The sequence below is a fragment of the Temnothorax longispinosus genome, chromosome 5 (genome assembly GCF_030848805.1).
Source record: "Temnothorax longispinosus isolate EJ_2023e chromosome 5, Tlon_JGU_v1, whole genome shotgun sequence".
NCBI lineage: Eukaryota > Metazoa > Arthropoda > Insecta > Hymenoptera > Formicidae > Temnothorax > Temnothorax longispinosus.
In genome coordinates this window covers 18,223,979-18,243,975 of record NC_092362.1, presented here as the reverse complement: position 1 = coordinate 18,243,975, position 19,997 = coordinate 18,223,979, and the positions used below count along the sequence as shown (strand labels likewise).

Genomic DNA, 19,997 nt, shown 5'->3' with positions numbered 1-19,997 from the left:
TGGAAATAATAAATATAACAACAAAGGTTGAGTGCAAACATGCACGCAGTTACACATACAAAATTATTATAATTTAAAAATAAATTCAAGTCTGATGTTAATGTTAATTATATAAAGTTATGTTACATTATGTATTACTAAACTTATTGGAACGTACCTAACACATTATTTGTCATTGCATAAAAATTCCGTTGCGCATTTCCACTTATCCGGCATAATAAATCAGCGCAATGTGAATGAAGCGCAGGTTCTACATATTATGCGAGTTACGAAGAATAGTGATTCTCATTGCATATTTCTCTATCAATGTGTTCATGATTCACGACTTGAGTTATTAATTCAAGATAAATATTCTTAGCAAGATTCCTTCAAACCAAGCGAGGCAGTTTGCTTATAATTTATTAAATTTTAATTAATTAAAAAAAAATGGTTAATTAACTAACTCTGAGTACCAAATTTAATACTTTTATTGTCGCGTTCATCTCACATTTGACACAATTGTTCTGTAATAATTGCACAATCTTTTATCATTACTCGTGTTTAATGATTCTCGTTAAAACAGAATTGCATTTATTTAAGACAATTTTATACATTTAGTAAAAATTCAGGAAACTGTACTTACTAAAAATAGTAATTAAATATGTATAAAGTTTTAAATAAAATAAAAAAAATATTTTATAATAAATGAGCACATTATAAAATTTAACATTCTATGTTTATATCAGACAACAAACATGTATGTAAAATATAAATATAGCATAGACTATCTTATTAAACTAAAAGCAAAGTAAAACCAAATCTCATTTGCAAATTGGCTCTTAGATACCCAATCCTTATAAGCTTATCGCAACTAATGAAACATTACAGGACGCTATAATTTACGCTATAATTTGCAAATGTAATTTTTATACGTTTTGTAAAAAAAAAAATTTATAAAACATTTACATTTGATTAATTTTTACTGAAATGTATACCACAATTATACAGCCCAAAGAAATAATTGTCTATTAAAATAATCACGTACACGCCTCGATTATGTTACCTTGTGCCAAATGGAGAAATGCTAGATACTAACGCGAAGCACCGTATCGCAATAATCGGGGCCGTATTAAATAACTGTTCTCCAACTGTTGCATCCCGTGCTGGCGTAATACCATCCTCTTTCGGCGCGTATTTCCGGCCGGTGGCACGATCGTGACGGGAATCGCAATTCGCGAGGACGATCTTACAGTGACTGTGTTAAAAGCGCGACGCACACACCATGCATGCGCGTTCTTCACGCAATTGTTGACCTTGTCGTAGGAATGTATAGCTGTCAGTGACTTTTATTGCGGATCATTATATCCGACGCGCGACACGGCGTGCACGGCCACGCAATGTCTTGTTCGGTAAGCAGAAAAGACCCCGGTTACGCGTCGACGGCTTCACTTGCCGCCCGCTCGTTTTCTCGTTTCATCGTACAGGTTGCATAACTAACGCAGCAGGATCGTTGATCCCGCCATTTGATCCTTGCTTCGATATTCTAGAATCACGACTGTTTCGTGGACCTCGAAAGATCTCATTCTACTCAAGAAGAATAAGATTCGATGAGTTTAAAACCGGAATTTTAATATATTAACAAATTTATACATACAAATAAAAGAGCTGATCTAGAAAACAGTCATACGTTTCAGCTATCTTAAATATATTTATAAAATATAATTGTTTCTAAAAAGAAGTGCAGTAATATGTTAGTAAGATAATTGTGAAAATATCAAGATGGAATGAATGATTCCGTTAGTTTTGCTCTGACTAAAAGACACGCTGTTCCACGATTATAAGCAGGCGACAGAGCTACGTGTCAAGGTTGCGAACTGTTTTCGTTACGGTTCCTAAGTTCCACGTTGCACGTCTTTCCGTTCTTTAGGAACTGGAGCGAGCCGAAGAAGCTAGTTTAATTTCAAATTGCTCCCGAAGGAACGACTTTGTTGCATCGACTAAGACTGCAGAGGAATGAATCTTTTAATGTTCATGCCCTGATTACAAGAAAAAACTATGTGTCATTCTTGACATGTTTTTGATCGATAAAACTTTTTAATATATGATAGAAAGAAACTTTGGACGTATATAAAGATGTCAAAGTTAATTTATCTGGATTATGAATAAAATTTATGTTAAGCTGTACGCATATAAGTAATTATATAATTTTATATACTTAACTAATTAAAGAACCGTTAAGAGTTAACTAATTAAAAAAATTAAATAAATTAACTAATTGAAGAAATTGTTAAGAGCAATAAAAATAGCGTTATGTTAATTAAAAAGAAAAAATATAATAATAATTTTTACTCGATCCAACTGTGTGGCATATTTATTAAACATAATCACAATGTTTTATCCATTGTTTTTGATCCTTTTCAAGTGCAAATCTATAAGTAATCATAAAATCAGTAATATAGAAACATCTTTAGTCATGAAATTGTGCCAAAAGCCAAGTCATAAATCTAAAACCTAAATATGTATAAGCTGATTAGACCAAATGATAAGTAAGTAGATCACCGCTAATATAAATTCCAAGGCTTACATGTTTTGTATGTCATATAAACGGTAAAATAATCCGTGTAACAGTAACACGTTATTTCAAAATTATTAAACAGATGAAAGAAATACAATCTTACCTTCGGCCTTTTCCATTGAAACTGGAATGGCGGTGTCTGGTGATAAAAGACTGATGCTTGTGTCGCTGGAAATTCTGGATCCTCCCAGCACTCACCTCGTTTCAAGCACGAACGCTTGATTCGTTCGTACTCGCTCATTACGTCCTGAAAAATAACATGGGAAAGATAACAATTTTAATGAATTAGGAGCTAACATCATTATTAATTTAAACGATTAAATACTTATTATATATTACTGATGTTAAAATCACCATTTAATTAATAACGTAGAAGTAATGTAATTTAATATTTAGATCTTATATAAAATCAAGATTATAATTGTAATATATTTTAATTTAGCCTTAATTATATTGATCGAAACAAGTCACATACATACACATGCACATGATGATAGCTATTCCCTAATTAAAACTGTCTAGAATTTTCATGAAAATAATTTTAGCTGTTTGTAAGTGCGTACGAAGACAAAAACTTGATATCCTCTCGAGAGAGAACTTCCTACTTCAGTTAAATTAAAAGATTACGCGATCTAATATTAATGGCTCGTTACTAATAGAGGGTGAGAATTTAACAGTACCTCTAACCGCATATATCGTATCCTCATTCTTCTCTCCATCTCATCTCGTAATTAAGGCACACACGAAGCAAGAGAAGCTCAAAAACTCTGAAATACTACAGTGCGGTTCTTGCGACGATTAATAATACGCATTAGCAAATGTCGACGTTTAAATTGCGCGAGAATATTATCAACTTCCTAACATTCTCACGCAAAATAATACCGGTACCATTTGAAAAGAAACTCGCAGGAGAATAAACGAACGTGATCCATGGATATCAAGAATTCACGATATCTTGCAAATCTTCATTCTAAAATATTTTTAAAAAATGTTAGAAACTCTTTCACGTCCCAATGATCCTCTCAAAGAATCTTAAACACGCAGAATCTCAAAGAATATTAATCGTAGCGCTTTTAGAAAATATATCGCCGCGGCGCGTGCTGGTTTGACATTTTTCGGAGGATATCGTTTAAAATTCTTTTGCATATCCTTTCCCACGCCACAGGCGTACCTCGTTGACCTCCATAGATCCTTCGATAGCGCTCTCAACGACCGCGACTCGCAAAATTTTGCCTCTCGCAAGGTAGATGCGTCATTGCTTCTAAAAATCCTCATAATAATATCTTGTCAGCCAAGCAAGGGCAACAAATCACTTTCGCAGGTACTTATTCGCGCATTCGTTAATCAACGGCGCATTTATGACCTCGATGCTCGCGTCGATAAAGGTTTCAAGCTCATCGAACACATTATATCCAGGTCGACACTCTCTCCTTGTCGAGTTTTCACCAACCGTGGTTGCCGAACGATTCCTTTTCTCTACGCGGTATTTGGCAGGAAATAAAAGTCATTGACACCTCTTCACGAGTGAAGGCTTTCGGAATGTATTACAGCCTCGCCTGCCGCGCGTCCGTAACACGTGACTTTATGCACAGTTTTTTTCAGCTGCCGGTCTAACCGGCAGCTCGTATCGACGATTCACACCGAGCTTAGCGACGATGTTCGCTCGTCTAATGGCCTCAAGTGATACGGCGTTAACGCCAACGCGAAATTAAGAAATATCCTGTCGGCGGCACACACCGGATATTCGCGCGGAATACACATTCGCCTGGAAAAACACGCGCGCTACACGTAACCTGGGAATCTATTAATATTAATGCTCCCGCGATTGTTAACACGTTCGATACTTATTCTACTAATACCTCGTGCTTATGTGATAAATCAACATAAGAATGAGGAAATAAGAAAGGAAACGTTTTACAAATGGAATATTTGTTTCTTCACTTCTAAGTCACCGTGGAATGGTATATAGTCACTCATTTCAAAATGTTATTATGTAAGAAATATTTTAATATAATATTCGCAAAATATTTTTTATATTTTATTGTTAACAAAATATAGAACATTACGTCCATTCTTTAAGAAATAAAAATCTCAAAAACATATTATTTTATTAATTACTGAATTATATACATCGCAACTAATATAATTTTTAATTTAAAATTCTATTTAAACAAGTTTCATTCAAAATTTGTTAAATTAATTTCATTATTTATATTCTTTTCTGAACCTTAATTTACAAAATTCTCTTTTTGCAAATTCTTTACTCAATTGCTTTCTATAAAAATCGAATGCACATTAATTAAAACAATTTCGTTGGCGAAGCATCGACACGATATTATCACTTTGTATATTCGAAATATCAAACGGTTGAAAACAAACGTCCACGCTCATTCTGTCCTCGCCTCTTCTCGTTGCGGGATAAATGTCGCCATCACAATGATTGGCCATTGAATCGTTTCTACGACGAGGGAGATGTCCTCCACGCCTCAGTGAGCCGTAACACCGTCATTATATTTTGCAACGGTCGTTGATAACATATTTTCACCGCGTAGGCGATAATGCGGGAGAAGGTGTGCGCGCGCGTGGTCGTGAAAGCGTCACGATTGCGAAATACTCAATTACTCGTCGGGGCGCCGCGCCGCGTTCCGGTTTCGAGCATTGTTCCCGACGCCAGCTAATTCCACCAACGTGGTGCACCAATTAAGATCGTAATAAAACAGCAGCGGATAATTAGACCGGGGGCCAGAGGTCCTTCTGTCGCGCTCATTCAGCACGAAGTCGCCGCGTTTCTTTCCGTATTATTTCTTTCTCGGTGTTCCTCCTCCCTTTTGCAATATCGTTTGCAAGCAGCTGTTTTGTCGCGTTGGAATTACCTTGGCATACCAGGTAGAGGCGTGCCATTTTGCATTGTCGTCGCTTGACAAAGCGAGCCGTACGTCTGAGCTACCTCTTTCGTAACAGATCGATCACGGGACAGTTTGATGTTTTTCGCTGCACCTGCACTGCGATAAATTAATTATTTGCGGAAGTCAATGAGCGTGCCTCGCGCTTAAACGTTTTCACAATATTTTACATTCACTTCTCGCAATTGGATTAATGCCGTTTTATTTAATAACCGGACAACACACTGTATAAAACCGGTAATAGATTATAATATTAGAAAGGGTTAATCTGTCTCTTGGTGATTGTCAAAATCAGTATTTTTCCTGCTAAAATAAGAAACAAATGAAGTTACCATAAAGTAAACATTTTTGCACGAATCTCGAATAAGGAAGTGCTCACCGACGAAGTCTGGCTTTGCGCGTTGCTGTTTCGTAAATCTCGAAAATGGCCCTTAATCTACGTTTCCGAGCTCGAAGCCATTTTATCTGCCCAAGAGCAGCACGAGAGGTACGGTTATAATGACTGAAATTGCGGAAGGCCAAGGAGTACTATCGTGGATCCGCAGTCCACGTCGGGTGAGGTAAGCCATAAAGGCTTTCTCGACGACCACCGACACACCGCGTAGTGGTCCGTGCGCGCCTCAAGGCCGCGAGAGAGAACCAAGCATGAAACTAGTTCGACCGGTACGAGAGTATATGGTAGCTATTATATACCTAACGTGTATAGTAGATCGTTCAAGTATTCGCTTTAGCGGAAGGTGGTTGCTCAGGAATCCACCGCGTAAAACGCATCAGCTTCGGATACGTCTTCTAGAAATGCCATTCGAGAAATAAGACTAGACGTCTCGACATTCGTCTTTCCATTCATTTCCACACTATCGGCTATTAATCGTTCAATTCTTCGACTATCAAAAACGTTTTAGAATTCTTTTACCAGAATGGTCCAATCGTGACCAAATCAATTTTAATTTAACGAACATAATCTTTCAAAACGACTCATTCAGTCATACATATTATATATTTACTAATTGTTATTTAAAAAAGAGGGCTTCTTAAATATTTATATGTCTGTACCTATGAATGGATATAAAAACATATACATTCACACGACGAATAAAAATAATTTACCGTAAAAACAAATAGATATATCTACGCGCAAGCGAGCGCGATCGTTGATGACTAATCGTATACTTTCTACACTGGTCAGGGAATTTTTACACCAGGCTTGCATTGCATACATGGCCTTGAGACTCAGGCGCATCCGAGCGGAGTGCTCGCAGGGCGAAAAAGCGTGCTCCTTCGTCGTGACTCTGCGAAGTGGCGAATGATCGTGCGGAAATATGAGAGCTTTTGAGTTCTTCCTGTCGCAATTCTTGACACGTCACGTCTTAGTAAGAATGTTTTAGATGCACGAGTCTCCTCTTGGACGGAAGGATTTTACGTCGGTCACGTGTTCCAAAGGCGTACTATTATGTTCACTTTGCTACAAAACGAGCAAGGCCGACCGATTTGATCGGCGTACACGTTTGATCGCCAACGACTATGCTGATCGAGCGAGCAAATTCGAATTTTTTGCAAAATGTAATTTACAAGACGCTTGAATTTATAGAAATAAATTGTAGCGTATTAGAAACATTAGTTATTTCATATAAGAAGAATTTCAAAAATTTCTTTTCTTGATATTTATTTTATGAAAAGAGAAATTTTAGAACAATAATATAGTAAACATTGAATTCTTTGCGCTCTTAACGTTTGCATTTGTTTGATGTTAAAAACATTTAAATTAATCTTTGTCCAATTCTTATGTCACATTATGAAAACAAAACTTAGAATTAATAAAGAATGTTCAGCATTAAATATCATGAGAAATAGCCACAGCACACTTTTAGAAAGGTATCTTTATATCGAGAGTTATTTTTAAATTATCTGATTCATTGTCAGTGAAAGCAGCTGATTTTACGGAGAATCTTATCTCGGGCGTAAGAATGACTTCATCCTTGCCAGTAAAAATATTTATTAGCTTTATCAACGTTATTCCCTTGATAATAGCGAGTAGGCCGAGATGCACGTCTATATTAACGGTACTCAACAGCAAGCATTCTCCGTAACCTCATGAACTGTGACCCTAATTTCCTCCTCTCTACTATAACTCGCTCTATTTTTTTCCCTTCACGATTATGCCGCCTTCGTAGATTCCGTTGCCTAGCTCATCAAAACATCAAAGAAGTTCTTGATTACTATTGCGTGGCACAATCATGACGCAATAACAATCCGCCGTTAGAGATCATCGAACAATTTGACTCTCGATTTTTCATTAATACAATTTTATCTTTTTTGAGAGGTATGAGAATAGCTTTTTTTTATTCTTAGTAAATATTCGAAAGTAGATACAGATATTGAATAAATATCAGACTCATTTAGACTGATATATGTTTGTGTTTTAAATTTTTATCATATTATCTGCTTTAAAACTTATTTTTAAAAATTGTCTATAAATACACACACATATAGAGATAGATAGAAAAGGAGAAAAAAGTTTAAATAAAATATAAAATAAATAACTTTATACTTGAGTAAGATAAATTATCCCGAGTTTCTCTGAGTATCTTTCGTTGAACCTTTATTGTTGCTTGTGCAGTGGTATTTCAAGGTGCGTTTTTACGACCGCAAATAAAACCGAGCACTCGAGATGGTTCCGTACCAACAGCACAAAGCGAAACAGGAAAATGACGGTGATTTCGATTACGCATAATTTGTCGGATCCTGCTGATTGCACTGTCTCTCGGCAAAAGCACTTTCTCTCCTCGATCCAAACACTTCTCGCTTTTATGAAAACTGTTCACTGCAATTCGAAACGGTGTTCCGGCGCGCGGATTGCATTTTTTAACGTCTCAACTTGAAAGTCAAGCGTAATAACGTCTCGCTTTAGCGTCACCTTGGATAATCGTTTCGATCGATTTTCTTTCCGATACGACGATCTCGCGAATGGTTTTGCATAATCGACAATTCACGCGCGCGATTTCCCTACCGGAAACCCGAGGTATGACACTTCCGCGACGCCGGATTCAACATTTTCACTCGCGGTGCGAAACTAGAAACTTAGAAAGTTGCCACCTAACGTATTCAAATGCGTAATACAGAAAATCGGGCGAACGCGAGAGCGTTATTAATCTTTTTAAAAAGCGAGAGAACTTTGTAGACCTTGTAGAACCTGCAAGACGGAAATTAGTCATTTAAATTAGAAATTTCGCTGATAAACTTCTAGCAAAAGAAAGTTTCTGAATAATGTGATAGCAAATGACTTATTAAGAAGGGAATGTGTTAAAATATCTCTCGTATATTAACATGAGAATTTTTATCACATTTACCTTTTAATTTGAAATAGACTTTTATTATTATTATATAAAATTGATATTAAAAAATATTGAAACTTATAAAACCTGCAGACCTAGTAAATAATCTTTTTTTATTTCCAATAATATGTATGCAGACATATATATCTAATTTATAATAATTTAAAAAACTGATCTAAAGAGAAAGTATATTAAATTATTATAGATTTATCGTATCATTGTGGCACTTTATTTGATTATAACTCGCATCAATGTTTATATAACACTTCGTTTAACCCATCAGCGTGTTTCTAACGGCAGAATTACACGTTGACATCAAAAGTGAATTTACTCGTAAGCACTCTCAATCAACGTAACGTGACAGCAAAGCACATAATGCACAGAGGGTTTTAAATCTGCTTAGACTTTCATCCATACTTTCATGAATGATTTCTTTGGCTAACGGGAAATAATTTGATCATAAAGACATTAAAGTAGCTATAATTTTGTTAATTATAAATGATTCAAGATTAAGGGTTTTGCAAACTAATTTTTGTTCTGTACATTCTTTGTAGTGTGCTCTAGTGTTAACAACGAGCGTTCAAGCCCTCCTGCTCGAAGTAGTTCATCCCGTAACTCTTTGCACGGGGTCTTTCATTTGCGATCCCTTCGCACGATAATCAGACAACCCGTAAGCAGCCGCTCGTGCTCCCACTCCCTTGACAAATGCCGGAAATTTGTGCAAGCGCCTTAACGTTATCGCCTGGTCGATCGAGGAACGCGCGACTCTTGATTTTCCACGCGCGTCTACTACCTTGCCACGGTCTGCGGATCTTCGTATATGCACTTCCATGCCAAGTCTGGTGTACCAGTGACGAGGCTTTCCTCAACTTATCTCGCTTATGATAACCTCCATGTATCATCATAGCCTTCGATGAGTTCAAGATTTTCTTAGCTTCAGAAAGCATAGACCGAATATCGCATGCAAATTATTATTCAATGTTATTATATTATATTCAATATTGTGCAATAAACACTATTAACTTATCTTGCTAATATTTTAAATTTTTAAATACGATTTTAATTTGAGAGACAAATGTATGAAAAATGCTTATAAAATTACGACTCGTATAATTTCGAATAAATATTCTAAAAATAAAGATGCATTAATAATACTGTAATTCAATTTCATGACTAAATAAAAAATCTATGAAATATAAGTAATTATATTCTTAATAAAAAATTTTATTAAAGATTTATTTCCATATTGCAAAATTGGATTCAAATATTAAGAAACTTTCCAGCTTTATTTGATTTACCCGGAAGTAATAATTGGAATATCTCTTTTGATAAAAATTTCGTCGACACTCATAAAAAATTATGAAATATAAATTATAATGATACTCTTGCATTAGCTTCGTGATTTCACTTAACACTTCCGCAAATCAATCTTAAAGCTAAAACTAGTTACCTTTCTTTTTCTTTTTTTCAGGGCACTTCCAACTTCCATTTGAAATGGTTGGATGAATCAAATGCGAACGATAAAGCAGTTATTTATGAGAAATGAATTACATTGGTAATGCAAACGCGATACTCGCGAGAAGTCATAAATCGTTGTTTTCTTCGAAATGCATGCTGCTTAATTCCATTTCGCCAGCGCTCGCAAACGGATCCAAACTTATCCCGGCATCATAATATCCTTTAGCTGACACTAATTTCATCCCGAACGGATACTGATTTACGGGGACTCGCCCAACAAGTCGAGTTTCCTCGGCAAGGGATCACTTAGTCGTTTTTCTGATGTTCTTAGCGGGGTTGCCGCTCTCCTCACGATCACGCTCGAACTCTTCACCGCGGTTCCTGAATCGTAGAGCCTTACGCTCGAGTCTACAATTGACTCCTTCGACCCTGAACGATGTTCCTCATGTTCCAAGAAACACTTTCCTCAGACGGCTCGAGATCGATGACTAATAATTTCCGCAATTTAACGGATCTATCGATATATCTAAATTGATTCGTCGTGTTTCAGTTATACATTTAAGATCCTATCGTTTCTCTAAGTCTTATCTGTAATATCTCTCGTATAAATCTCATGTTAATTTCTCGTGTATCATATATGTGATAAGATGACTCAGTAAGTTGTCATTGTGCAAATTTACTTAACATGATTAATTACATACGCCAGATTATCTCTTGTTAGAAAAAGAGAGAATTCTGTTTTATTAAACGGACATTTACATCAGAAAATTAAATATAACTGCTCTTACTGTTTCCTCAAGTAAAAAGTATACGCTATACTAATTCTGACGCAAAATTAATAGTAAAAATATTTAATGTGACGAACTGTTATTTCAAAAACTAGCTATTGGTTTTTTGATATTTTTTATTCTTATCGAATCGATGGGGCGAGAGGGAACGAATCGGAATCCTTCGATGTCCTTGAGTTCGCTTCGAGTTCATCGTATTCCTTTCTGCTTTATTCTTTGCTTCGAATTGCAATTCCTTCTTGTCTTGTTCCTCGCATCAAGCAATACTCACATCAAATTATTTTCACCGCCTGAGATAAGTTCACATAACTATAAACCCAGGATCTGAAGATCCAATGCATTATTCCTACGTAGTTTGAAATATCACTATCCACGTTTATTGTAAATGATAAGAAATAGTACGAATCTTATGAATCCAGTCGTCTACAGAAATGTACGATAAATTTTCACAATATAAAGAGAGATAATTATTATATTGTAAATACTATGACGACACGACCGACCAAGAGAATTGCAACGCCTACGCGAGAATGTAAAACTCGAGTCCCGTAACTCGACATGTACAAGGGGCCGCATGCATTCCATTTTGCAATACACGGCTAATGTACATACAGCGGATTAATAAATCTGGAGGCGACGCAGGACGTTCTCTGGTATCTTGTACCTTAGTTTAGCTCACAGAGAACGAGGAAGGGCCGCATTTTGAGAATGCAGCTTTATCCGAAGGTATTTCAAATATAACTTCTCTTCAACTTCGTAGTTTCGTCGGCTAAACTACTTTGTGCACGAGTACGTGACACGTGCGCACATGTATACGTGTTAGTATACATTAGTGTTGCATGGACATCGGTCTCTCCCATCGATACTCCCGTATGTGCAACGTCTGCGCCGTTCGTAATTTGTGTGTTTCGAGGTCGCGGAGAGAAGAAGACCCGGTTTCGCAGGAGGCAGAGAATCTCGCAGCGGCGGAGAGGTAGAAACGCGCTGCGGCGCCGCGCCGGTCGACTTCGAGGTTCCTCGACCATGTCGAGAACGCAAAGGAACAGGTGAACAGGTTGCCCCCTCTCCTCTCTTTCTCTTTCTCTCTCTCTCTTCGTTTCTTCGTTTAGCAGCTGTATTATCTTTTGGCGCGAATTTTGCTGCCGCGAAAGTGCAACGAGCGGTTAGTGCAAATTCGTGACGTCAATGTGCTGATTGCTGGGGTAGTGTGTAATTGATTCAGTCAGATGCCATAATTACATGAGGGAAATTCATCGAGTGAAACGCGAAAACATTACGAGTGAGAAAACGTAAACATTATTTTAAGAACATAGTTATTACGTGTTTTCTCTCTTATGTTGTTTCTTTTATTAAGATTCAATACTCGATAAAGATTCAGAAGTAACAACAAAAATAATCTCTTTGTTGCACGTTATAAAAGAAACAGATGTTTTAAATGTCTTCTCTTTTCTATACGATGACATTTTTGGACGTTAGAAATATTACCACAGATTTCTGTAATATATAGAGGTCCGTGATTACGACCCACAGATTACACTACACGGATGTTCGCTTATAAGGGATGACTGACCTAAGCTAATGGACCTCAAAACGGAGTTTAAAGATGTAGGTAGGGATTTGCGGTTTATGGGTGACGCATTCGAAAGTAAAAATTCTTCAGAGCCGTATAGATTCTTTCACAATAGTGATGTCCTACGTTCACTGGCAACATTATAGTAATCTATGTTAAGTGCTAACAAAATTACCGAGTTGACTCATGTGCAATTACTTGGACAGGAAAGAGCTCGGAAGTATCATTCACGCGATAGTTTGCTTTTCTAATAGTTACTTATTAAATAAATTAAAAAAACACATTTTTCGTAGGTTTCAATATACAAAAAAATATTAGACAATAAATATTATTAGCAATCTATATAACGTAAAAAAAGTATAAATAAAATTTTAAAGCTTTTTAAAGCTAAAGTTGTTTTAATACACAATTTAAAATATTATTAAAAATTTATTAGTTTTAGAAACTGTCACTGGAATAGACTTTTTATGAATAACATACCAAATAAAGTTGAGAACTACTGGATTATGAAAGCAAAAATCGTGCGTCTTTCAAATACATATGTGTGTTACATATTTCATAGAAATTATAATAAATGGAATAAACAGAGTGTGCGTGTTTAATGTGTTAAAAAAATGCACGCCGCTACGAACCATAACGAGCTCATGAAAGCATTTCAATAGAAAATTTCTATTTACTCCTATAGAGTTACTCTTGTAGTTTAAATATACAAAAAAATCATATATTTTAATCTTTCATTCATTAATATCACAGGTAATTTGCCGTGAAAAATGATTTATGACGTCAATCTATCTTCATAAAGAAAATACGATACAATCTAATTTTGGAGTCACAATTCAGGTGAATAATTTTGTTTCGATTAATAATCTTATACGAAGTATTTTCTCATGTATATATTACGTATATTTTATATATAAAGTATTAAATATATATACGTAGATAGTAATAAAATTAAAATTAATTAAAAGGCACATTTTGTGTAATTTGACACCAAGATTTCAACAGTAAAGTGAAACCTACTAATGCTTCTCTATGTTAATATTTGTCTTCGCACTTGAATTACCATTCGTGTTTGCGTGCCACGTGGGTCCAATAATTTCCATTTCACTAGTTGGATTCGGTGCAAACAGAGCGGGATGACTTTCTCGCAAAGAAATCATTCTCGTCACATAGCGCGCCGCACCTTGCTAGAAATTCCGTAGTAAACTATCGGTAGAAACGGAGAGATGTGGGCAGATAAAGGAAACTTTCGTAAGAAAAGCCTTGAAACTACCTTTATACACAGGCGAAAAGAAATTTGGGCCAGCATTTTCGAAATACAACCTAGATAAATCTCCAAATTTGTACATGACATAAAAGACAACATTTCTGACAATGAGCCATTAATATTTTACAATTTAAAAATTCTAAATTGTATCATTGCATGTGATATTGTATCAATTCGAATATAATATTAATTCATACCTTAATTGATTTATAAAAAATAATTGAAGCAAAATGTACCAAATTGTTCCATACAATTAATTAATAATTATTTTAAATAAAATATAGAAGATTATATAAAATGTATAATTGTTTTATAATTGAAACACATTAGTACAATTATGTACACTTTTATTTTTTATAATTGTACAGTATTATTTGTTATTTTTATAGTAATATTAACAATGCATTAGCAAAACAAAATTTAAAAAATAACAAAAGTTTATACTTCTTAAAGTTTGTACGCACTTATCTGCTTAAAAGTCTACTTTAAATTAATAAGAATTAATTTAAGATTAGATGATTGGAAAATTAAAAGCTTAGATGGACATGAATATAAGCCGGTATTCATAGTCGGTTTTTATATTTAAGACCATCTTAAGTACAATCTTAAGATGTCATTAACCAATCACAGAGCCGTATTAGGATCTTAAGATATTACTTAAGACGGTCTTGAAATAAGATCTGATTATGAATACCGGCCTAAGACTCTTGCATTCTCGCACGTTTCTTTCGACTTAACACGATACTCACGTTAACCATCCGTAGTCAGGTTTCTGCAGCTTCTTCTAGAATATTGTTTCGCGCCAACAAGGCTCGAGTACCTTCTCTTGAACCCTTACTGCCTAGCCAGCACTTTATCACTTATATATCAGAGGAGAGCGTTTTCATCCGGCACTCGATATCAAGACACTCCGCGCACTTACTGTTAAGTTCGCGCGCTACCAGCCACTCCGAGGTTCCCCTGAGTCGCACGGACGATCGCGTAAATCTCGTCGCGGAACGTGAGCGGAAGGTGCCGCGCCGTCGAGATTTCCCGGCAGACAAATGTAGAAAACAATCAGATCTGTTACGGAGAGCGTATACCGAGGCGCGAGAGAGCGCGGCCCCGCGAACGGAGCTGCTCTTCTGGTACCGACTGACTACGACCGACTGGCTGAATTGGTGACTGACTCTGCGCCGGCTACCCGCGCCATGGACTGCCACTCGTGGATCCGAAGCCGATCACCACCATCCTGGCCAGCCTTCCTCCTCCTTCTCTGACCGTCGAGCTACCGCCGGCGATCCTCTCTCTTTTTCTCTCCCTCTTCTAGACTCACGAACGACCGCGTCGCCGTCTCTTTCCTCGTGGCGAGGAAAGAGGCTGAGTTATCGTTTAAATAACTAAAGCATGATACATTTATAGAGCGGATAATTATTTTGTCTATGCAATCAGCTGATGGAGATTTTGATGCAGCAATACATTGCGCAATTTCGTATAAAAGAGTTGCGTGTTTTTCTTCCTGAGAGATCCATAAATCGTATCGGGATAAATATCTGTGTGAAAACTAGGAGAATTGATAAGTAATTAAATATTATACACAAATGTTTATAACAAAGTACGTTTATATTTATATATACGTGTACTTCAAGGCTTTGTGAAAATTAGGAGAATAATAAGAAATATAATTAATAAAAGTCTAAAAATATTGTTCGTAACATATTTTCTATTAAAAATTTAATTCAATTTGACATAATCCAATAATAAAAAAATATTATATTTTATATCTGTTACATACAAATATGTTTTAATCTTTGAAAAATTTGTAAATTTTTTTCTCTCTTTTATTTTTGTAATTTACATGCTGCAAAAAGTTAAATATCAAAATTACTCCTAGATTTTTACGACAACTGAAAACAGATATGTTGTCTGATTCTACTTTCCTCAACGTCTTATCTCACGTTTCACGAACGTGTAATTTCAAACGCCTTATAAACGGGTGTGCATAGGAGGAGGTCAAGGCGGAGATGATAGTGCGGATCGCAATCATGGGTGCCAAATGACAGGATTCGCGAAGAAGTTCTACGTGATCCCAGGAAACAATGACGCAGGTGATCAATGACGATACCAAATCATTCGCTATGACAACGTGATTTCCATCTATATCGATGCCGTGGAAGCGGGTCGGTTTCGTTTCGGTCGCGAAGTGGAAAGTGTGCGAGAGAGGAGCGGGAGGAGAACGGTTGGAGAACACGAGAACCGATCTCGAGGAGAGCGACGGAGAGACCCGATCATAGCTTGGAGGTATAGCCCGTTCTGGTGAAAGCTTGTGCACGTTGACTTTACTCGAAAGGTTCACTCCGGCGCCATGCCAGAAACTGTTCTCTTCATCGAGCGTAGTAACTGATTTAAAATTCTCTTTACGGAATCCGCACTCCGTCTTCATATCTTTTCGTCATTTTACAATACACGACATTAAAGTTAGAAACCTAGCAATATTTATCTCTTCTTCTATTCGTATACTTATTTATCTCTTCATATACGAGTAACTTTATATAGCTCTGTCTTTGTTCAATATTCTTCTTCTCTTTCATTACAATGCAAATAATCTGTCTTTTCTTTTCTATAAAATTTATTTTCTTCTGTATTTTCAATCTTAATAATATTTTCGGAATAGCTTCTCTAATTGAAAGAAAGTTTTTAATTGTCATTGTAATTCAGTGTACCGTGCATGTGTGTATAATTCAACAATCAACTATGCATAAGACTCATTTCTTTTACAAATTTCTTGTCTTAAATTGCATTGTTGTAATAACAAAGATGTAATTGTTAAAAATGCATACTAGATAAAAACACAATAAATTTTTAAATTACTTGCCGTATTTCATATCTATAAATATACATATAATAAACTCAGAACACTAAGAACTGTATTTTCAGAATGTGATAAGTTGGAGAATGCTAAGTAAGAATTATCAACTGGGATTAGCTTTAACAAGGAAGGTATATATTTTGTCGACATCTAACGGGTGTGCCTGAACTAAAGACCGTTTCAACCGGGATGGCCTCTCTCAGACTTCTCTCTGCTTTTACTCTGGGATGTCACGTACTGACAAAGCAATATTAAATAATACTGTTGATGTTTAATAAATAATACAATAAATTTATATATCTGGAATTATTTTATACCCAAAAAGTATATCGTCCAATATCTTTAATAGTATATCTTCTAAATTCATTTCTTTCATATTCAGAAAAAAATTAATGCTTTCCGCATTCCTTATTTTTATATACAATTATCATAATTATTCTAACTTTAATATTACATGTTATAAATCTGTATTTCACATATATATCTCATATTATTCTAAAGCCTCTTGCACAATAGGCGATAGCGACAGCAATAAAGTTGCCGACAAAGCTATACCCAAGGCTATACCTTTGTCGGCAACTTTGTCGCTGTCGCTATCGCTACCGCTATCGCCTATTGTGCAAGGGGCATTGCGCTAATTCGTTCAGCTTATTTTAATAATAATAATTTAATCATCAACAATTGATTATTTTAACACTTTTCAGTTTTTGGGTCTACTAGTCCAAAAACTAACAGTTAAATTGTGAGAAGTCTAATATCCATGACTATATAGTCTTCAACGTTATTTCTCGTCGATAACCACGAGCACCATGCAGGTAGACCAGGTTTCAAGCACGACTGAAAGATGGCAACTCCGTGTCAATTTAAAACAACAGATCCATAATAAAATTCCCAACAACGACAAACATTCTAAAAAAATGACTTTAATTCTCATAATTACGAAAGCCCATTTCCTCTCGTTTATGATCGCTTCAAAATTTTTGGCTGTAAATACTTAATCATTGGAGGCTCGTAAAATCGCGCCGCATGAACGGCCGCGGCGGCACTTCTGATGAATAACCAGCTCGAGAGCCGTCCAATTGTAATTTAAAACGACGGATGCTAACTCGACTAACGGTTCGGGAAACGGCGCTTTTGGCAACGCGCTCGCGCTGTGGAATTTCACGAGTATCCTACGCGGAGATTCCCCGCGAGATTCGTAACGCGCTAACGCGCCATCCAGTCCGGATCCTTTACGATCGGTAACGCGTTGCCTCTCATTAACGTGTAATTTATTCAAGAGGAATACAGAGAGGGAGAGAGGCGGCCGACGGCATTGCCACCCGCAGGCCTCGATGGCTCGCGGCTTCGCGCTCACTCGCGCCGAGAGCTTGCGCTTGTGGGAGAAACTCGTGGAGAAACAAAATTCATAAGATTCTGGAGATCGTCGGCGAGATAACAGATCGTACTGACGGAAACCCACGGAATACGATAATCCGACTTGACATTCGTTATCCCGCTACTCTTCACGATTATTTGGACTCCCCGTTACAACTCCCACTGAGCGGCTCTCTCTTTCTCTCTCTGATTAGTACACACACACATTCAGTGCACATCACGTCCAATTAATAATCTTCTAATTCCTCGTCGAGCCTACTGAATGCTTCTGTCACCGGAGATTCAGTAAATTATCGTGTTATTTCGTTCTACAAGATACACGAAGTATGTCAATAAATTCTAACGAACGCAAGAAAGTTATAAATTAATTATGAACGCGCTTGTTTCCATGATGGATTCCTCGTTGTTTGTATATTATTTACATATAATAATATAACTTTTATATTATAATTATACAATATGTAAGATTATGCTTTACTCAATGTAATACAATGTCTTTCAAACTTAATTTTATTATATATATTAATTTGCTATTTCTCTGTAAAGTTGAGATTTTAACAAGTCTCTGTTGTATTCAAAGACCCCTTTCAATTCTTTTGACTATAAATTTCCTATTTTCTCCTAAACTATCGTAATTCTTACAAATATATTTTTCGTTGATAACGTCTAACAACATAATATATAAGCTGACCGACGTTATTGCAAATCTAAATGTGCGATCTACAAAGCTCTATCATTACAGCATTTTTATGTAATGCTCCCTTTTCCCGATAACGATTTGCATAGATTATGACGTTACGATGAATGACAAAGCGATCTTTTTTACGCTCGTAAAATCACACTCCGCTATAAACGATTTCGGAAGCGCAACTCACACGCATTTAACGTGCACTCTCGCGCATCGCGCACACCACGGGCGCGTCCCCATTATCTTCGGGCGTGCCCGAAGAAGATGCCTCCGGCGGTTCTCACCGGGCGACGAGGAAGACAAGACAACGGTAAGCGGGGTATATGACGGTATGTACACACTTCGGGAACAGTTATATTCGCGCACGTACCAACGACCCTTATTTATGTCGTCGCCGCAACCATCGTCGACGGAGATCCTACACCGGTCGTCCTCCTCGCCCTTTTCTCGCCCTTCTGCCTATGCCTGATGTTCTCTTTCTCTCTCTTTCTCTCTCTCTCTCCTCGCATTATCGGGCGGCAGCGTGCTTTTACGGTCGGCGTATATCAATGGTCGGCCTAAAGGAAGATCCATGGAATGGCGATGCTGGCAGGTAGGGCCCCGCGCAAGATGGTATGGGGGGGCCCCGTGACAATGCTCGGGATATAAAAACTTGCGTAAAGCTGTCCCACTTACGTGGGACCCCGCGGGATTCACCGCCCGTGCTGAATGGGGCGCAATAACCTTTTATTTATCGACGGCTTAAACAGCGACCTTTCGCGTCGAAATTGAAGCCGCGCTGAAGATCGAGAAGATGTCTTTCGCCGAGTACGAGAGGACTGTAGAGCGAGTGGAAATCGTTTCCCTCTCGGTCGATTCAATTACACGATTTAATAGCGTGCTCGATCGCTTTGTGCGACTTCTGCTGTGCCACCATTATCGCGCCCTTTTTTAATTACATGCTCAATTACGATAGGTATTCGTCCGGATTCCAAGTGATTCCGCGGCGTTGTTCATGTCGAGGAACTTTGTGGAACGCAAAACGAACGCGACAGCTTCACCTGGCATCCCATTTATATTTGAAACCATTTTTGTTGTCCGATATCTTCAAAAGTCTAATGTATATTATTTTTCATCATTATAATAATAAATCAGCAGAACCGAAAATCGGGAAGCGAGAACTGCGATAGCTTTAACATTCCCAAGATTGTTGAAGAAAACCAAGATTTAAAT

The 19,997-nt window shown here is 36.8% G+C and overlaps 1 protein-coding gene across 1 annotated transcript in view; it reads right to left on the bottom strand.

The window, feature by feature from the left end:
* Window positions 1–15,098, bottom strand: part of Calpc (calpain C) — a 30,719-nt gene extending 15,621 nt beyond the window's left edge. The window contains exons 1-2 of the mRNA XM_071777828.1: window positions 14,622–15,098; window positions 2,658–2,801 (exon numbers count right to left, since the gene is read on the bottom strand). Coding sequence (XP_071633929.1) covers window positions 2,658–2,801; window positions 14,622–14,630 — 153 coding nt within the window. The 5' untranslated portion in view covers window positions 14,631–15,098. The remainder of the gene's footprint in view (window positions 1–2,657; window positions 2,802–14,621) is intronic.
* Window positions 15,099–19,997: the final 4,899 nt, after the last annotated feature.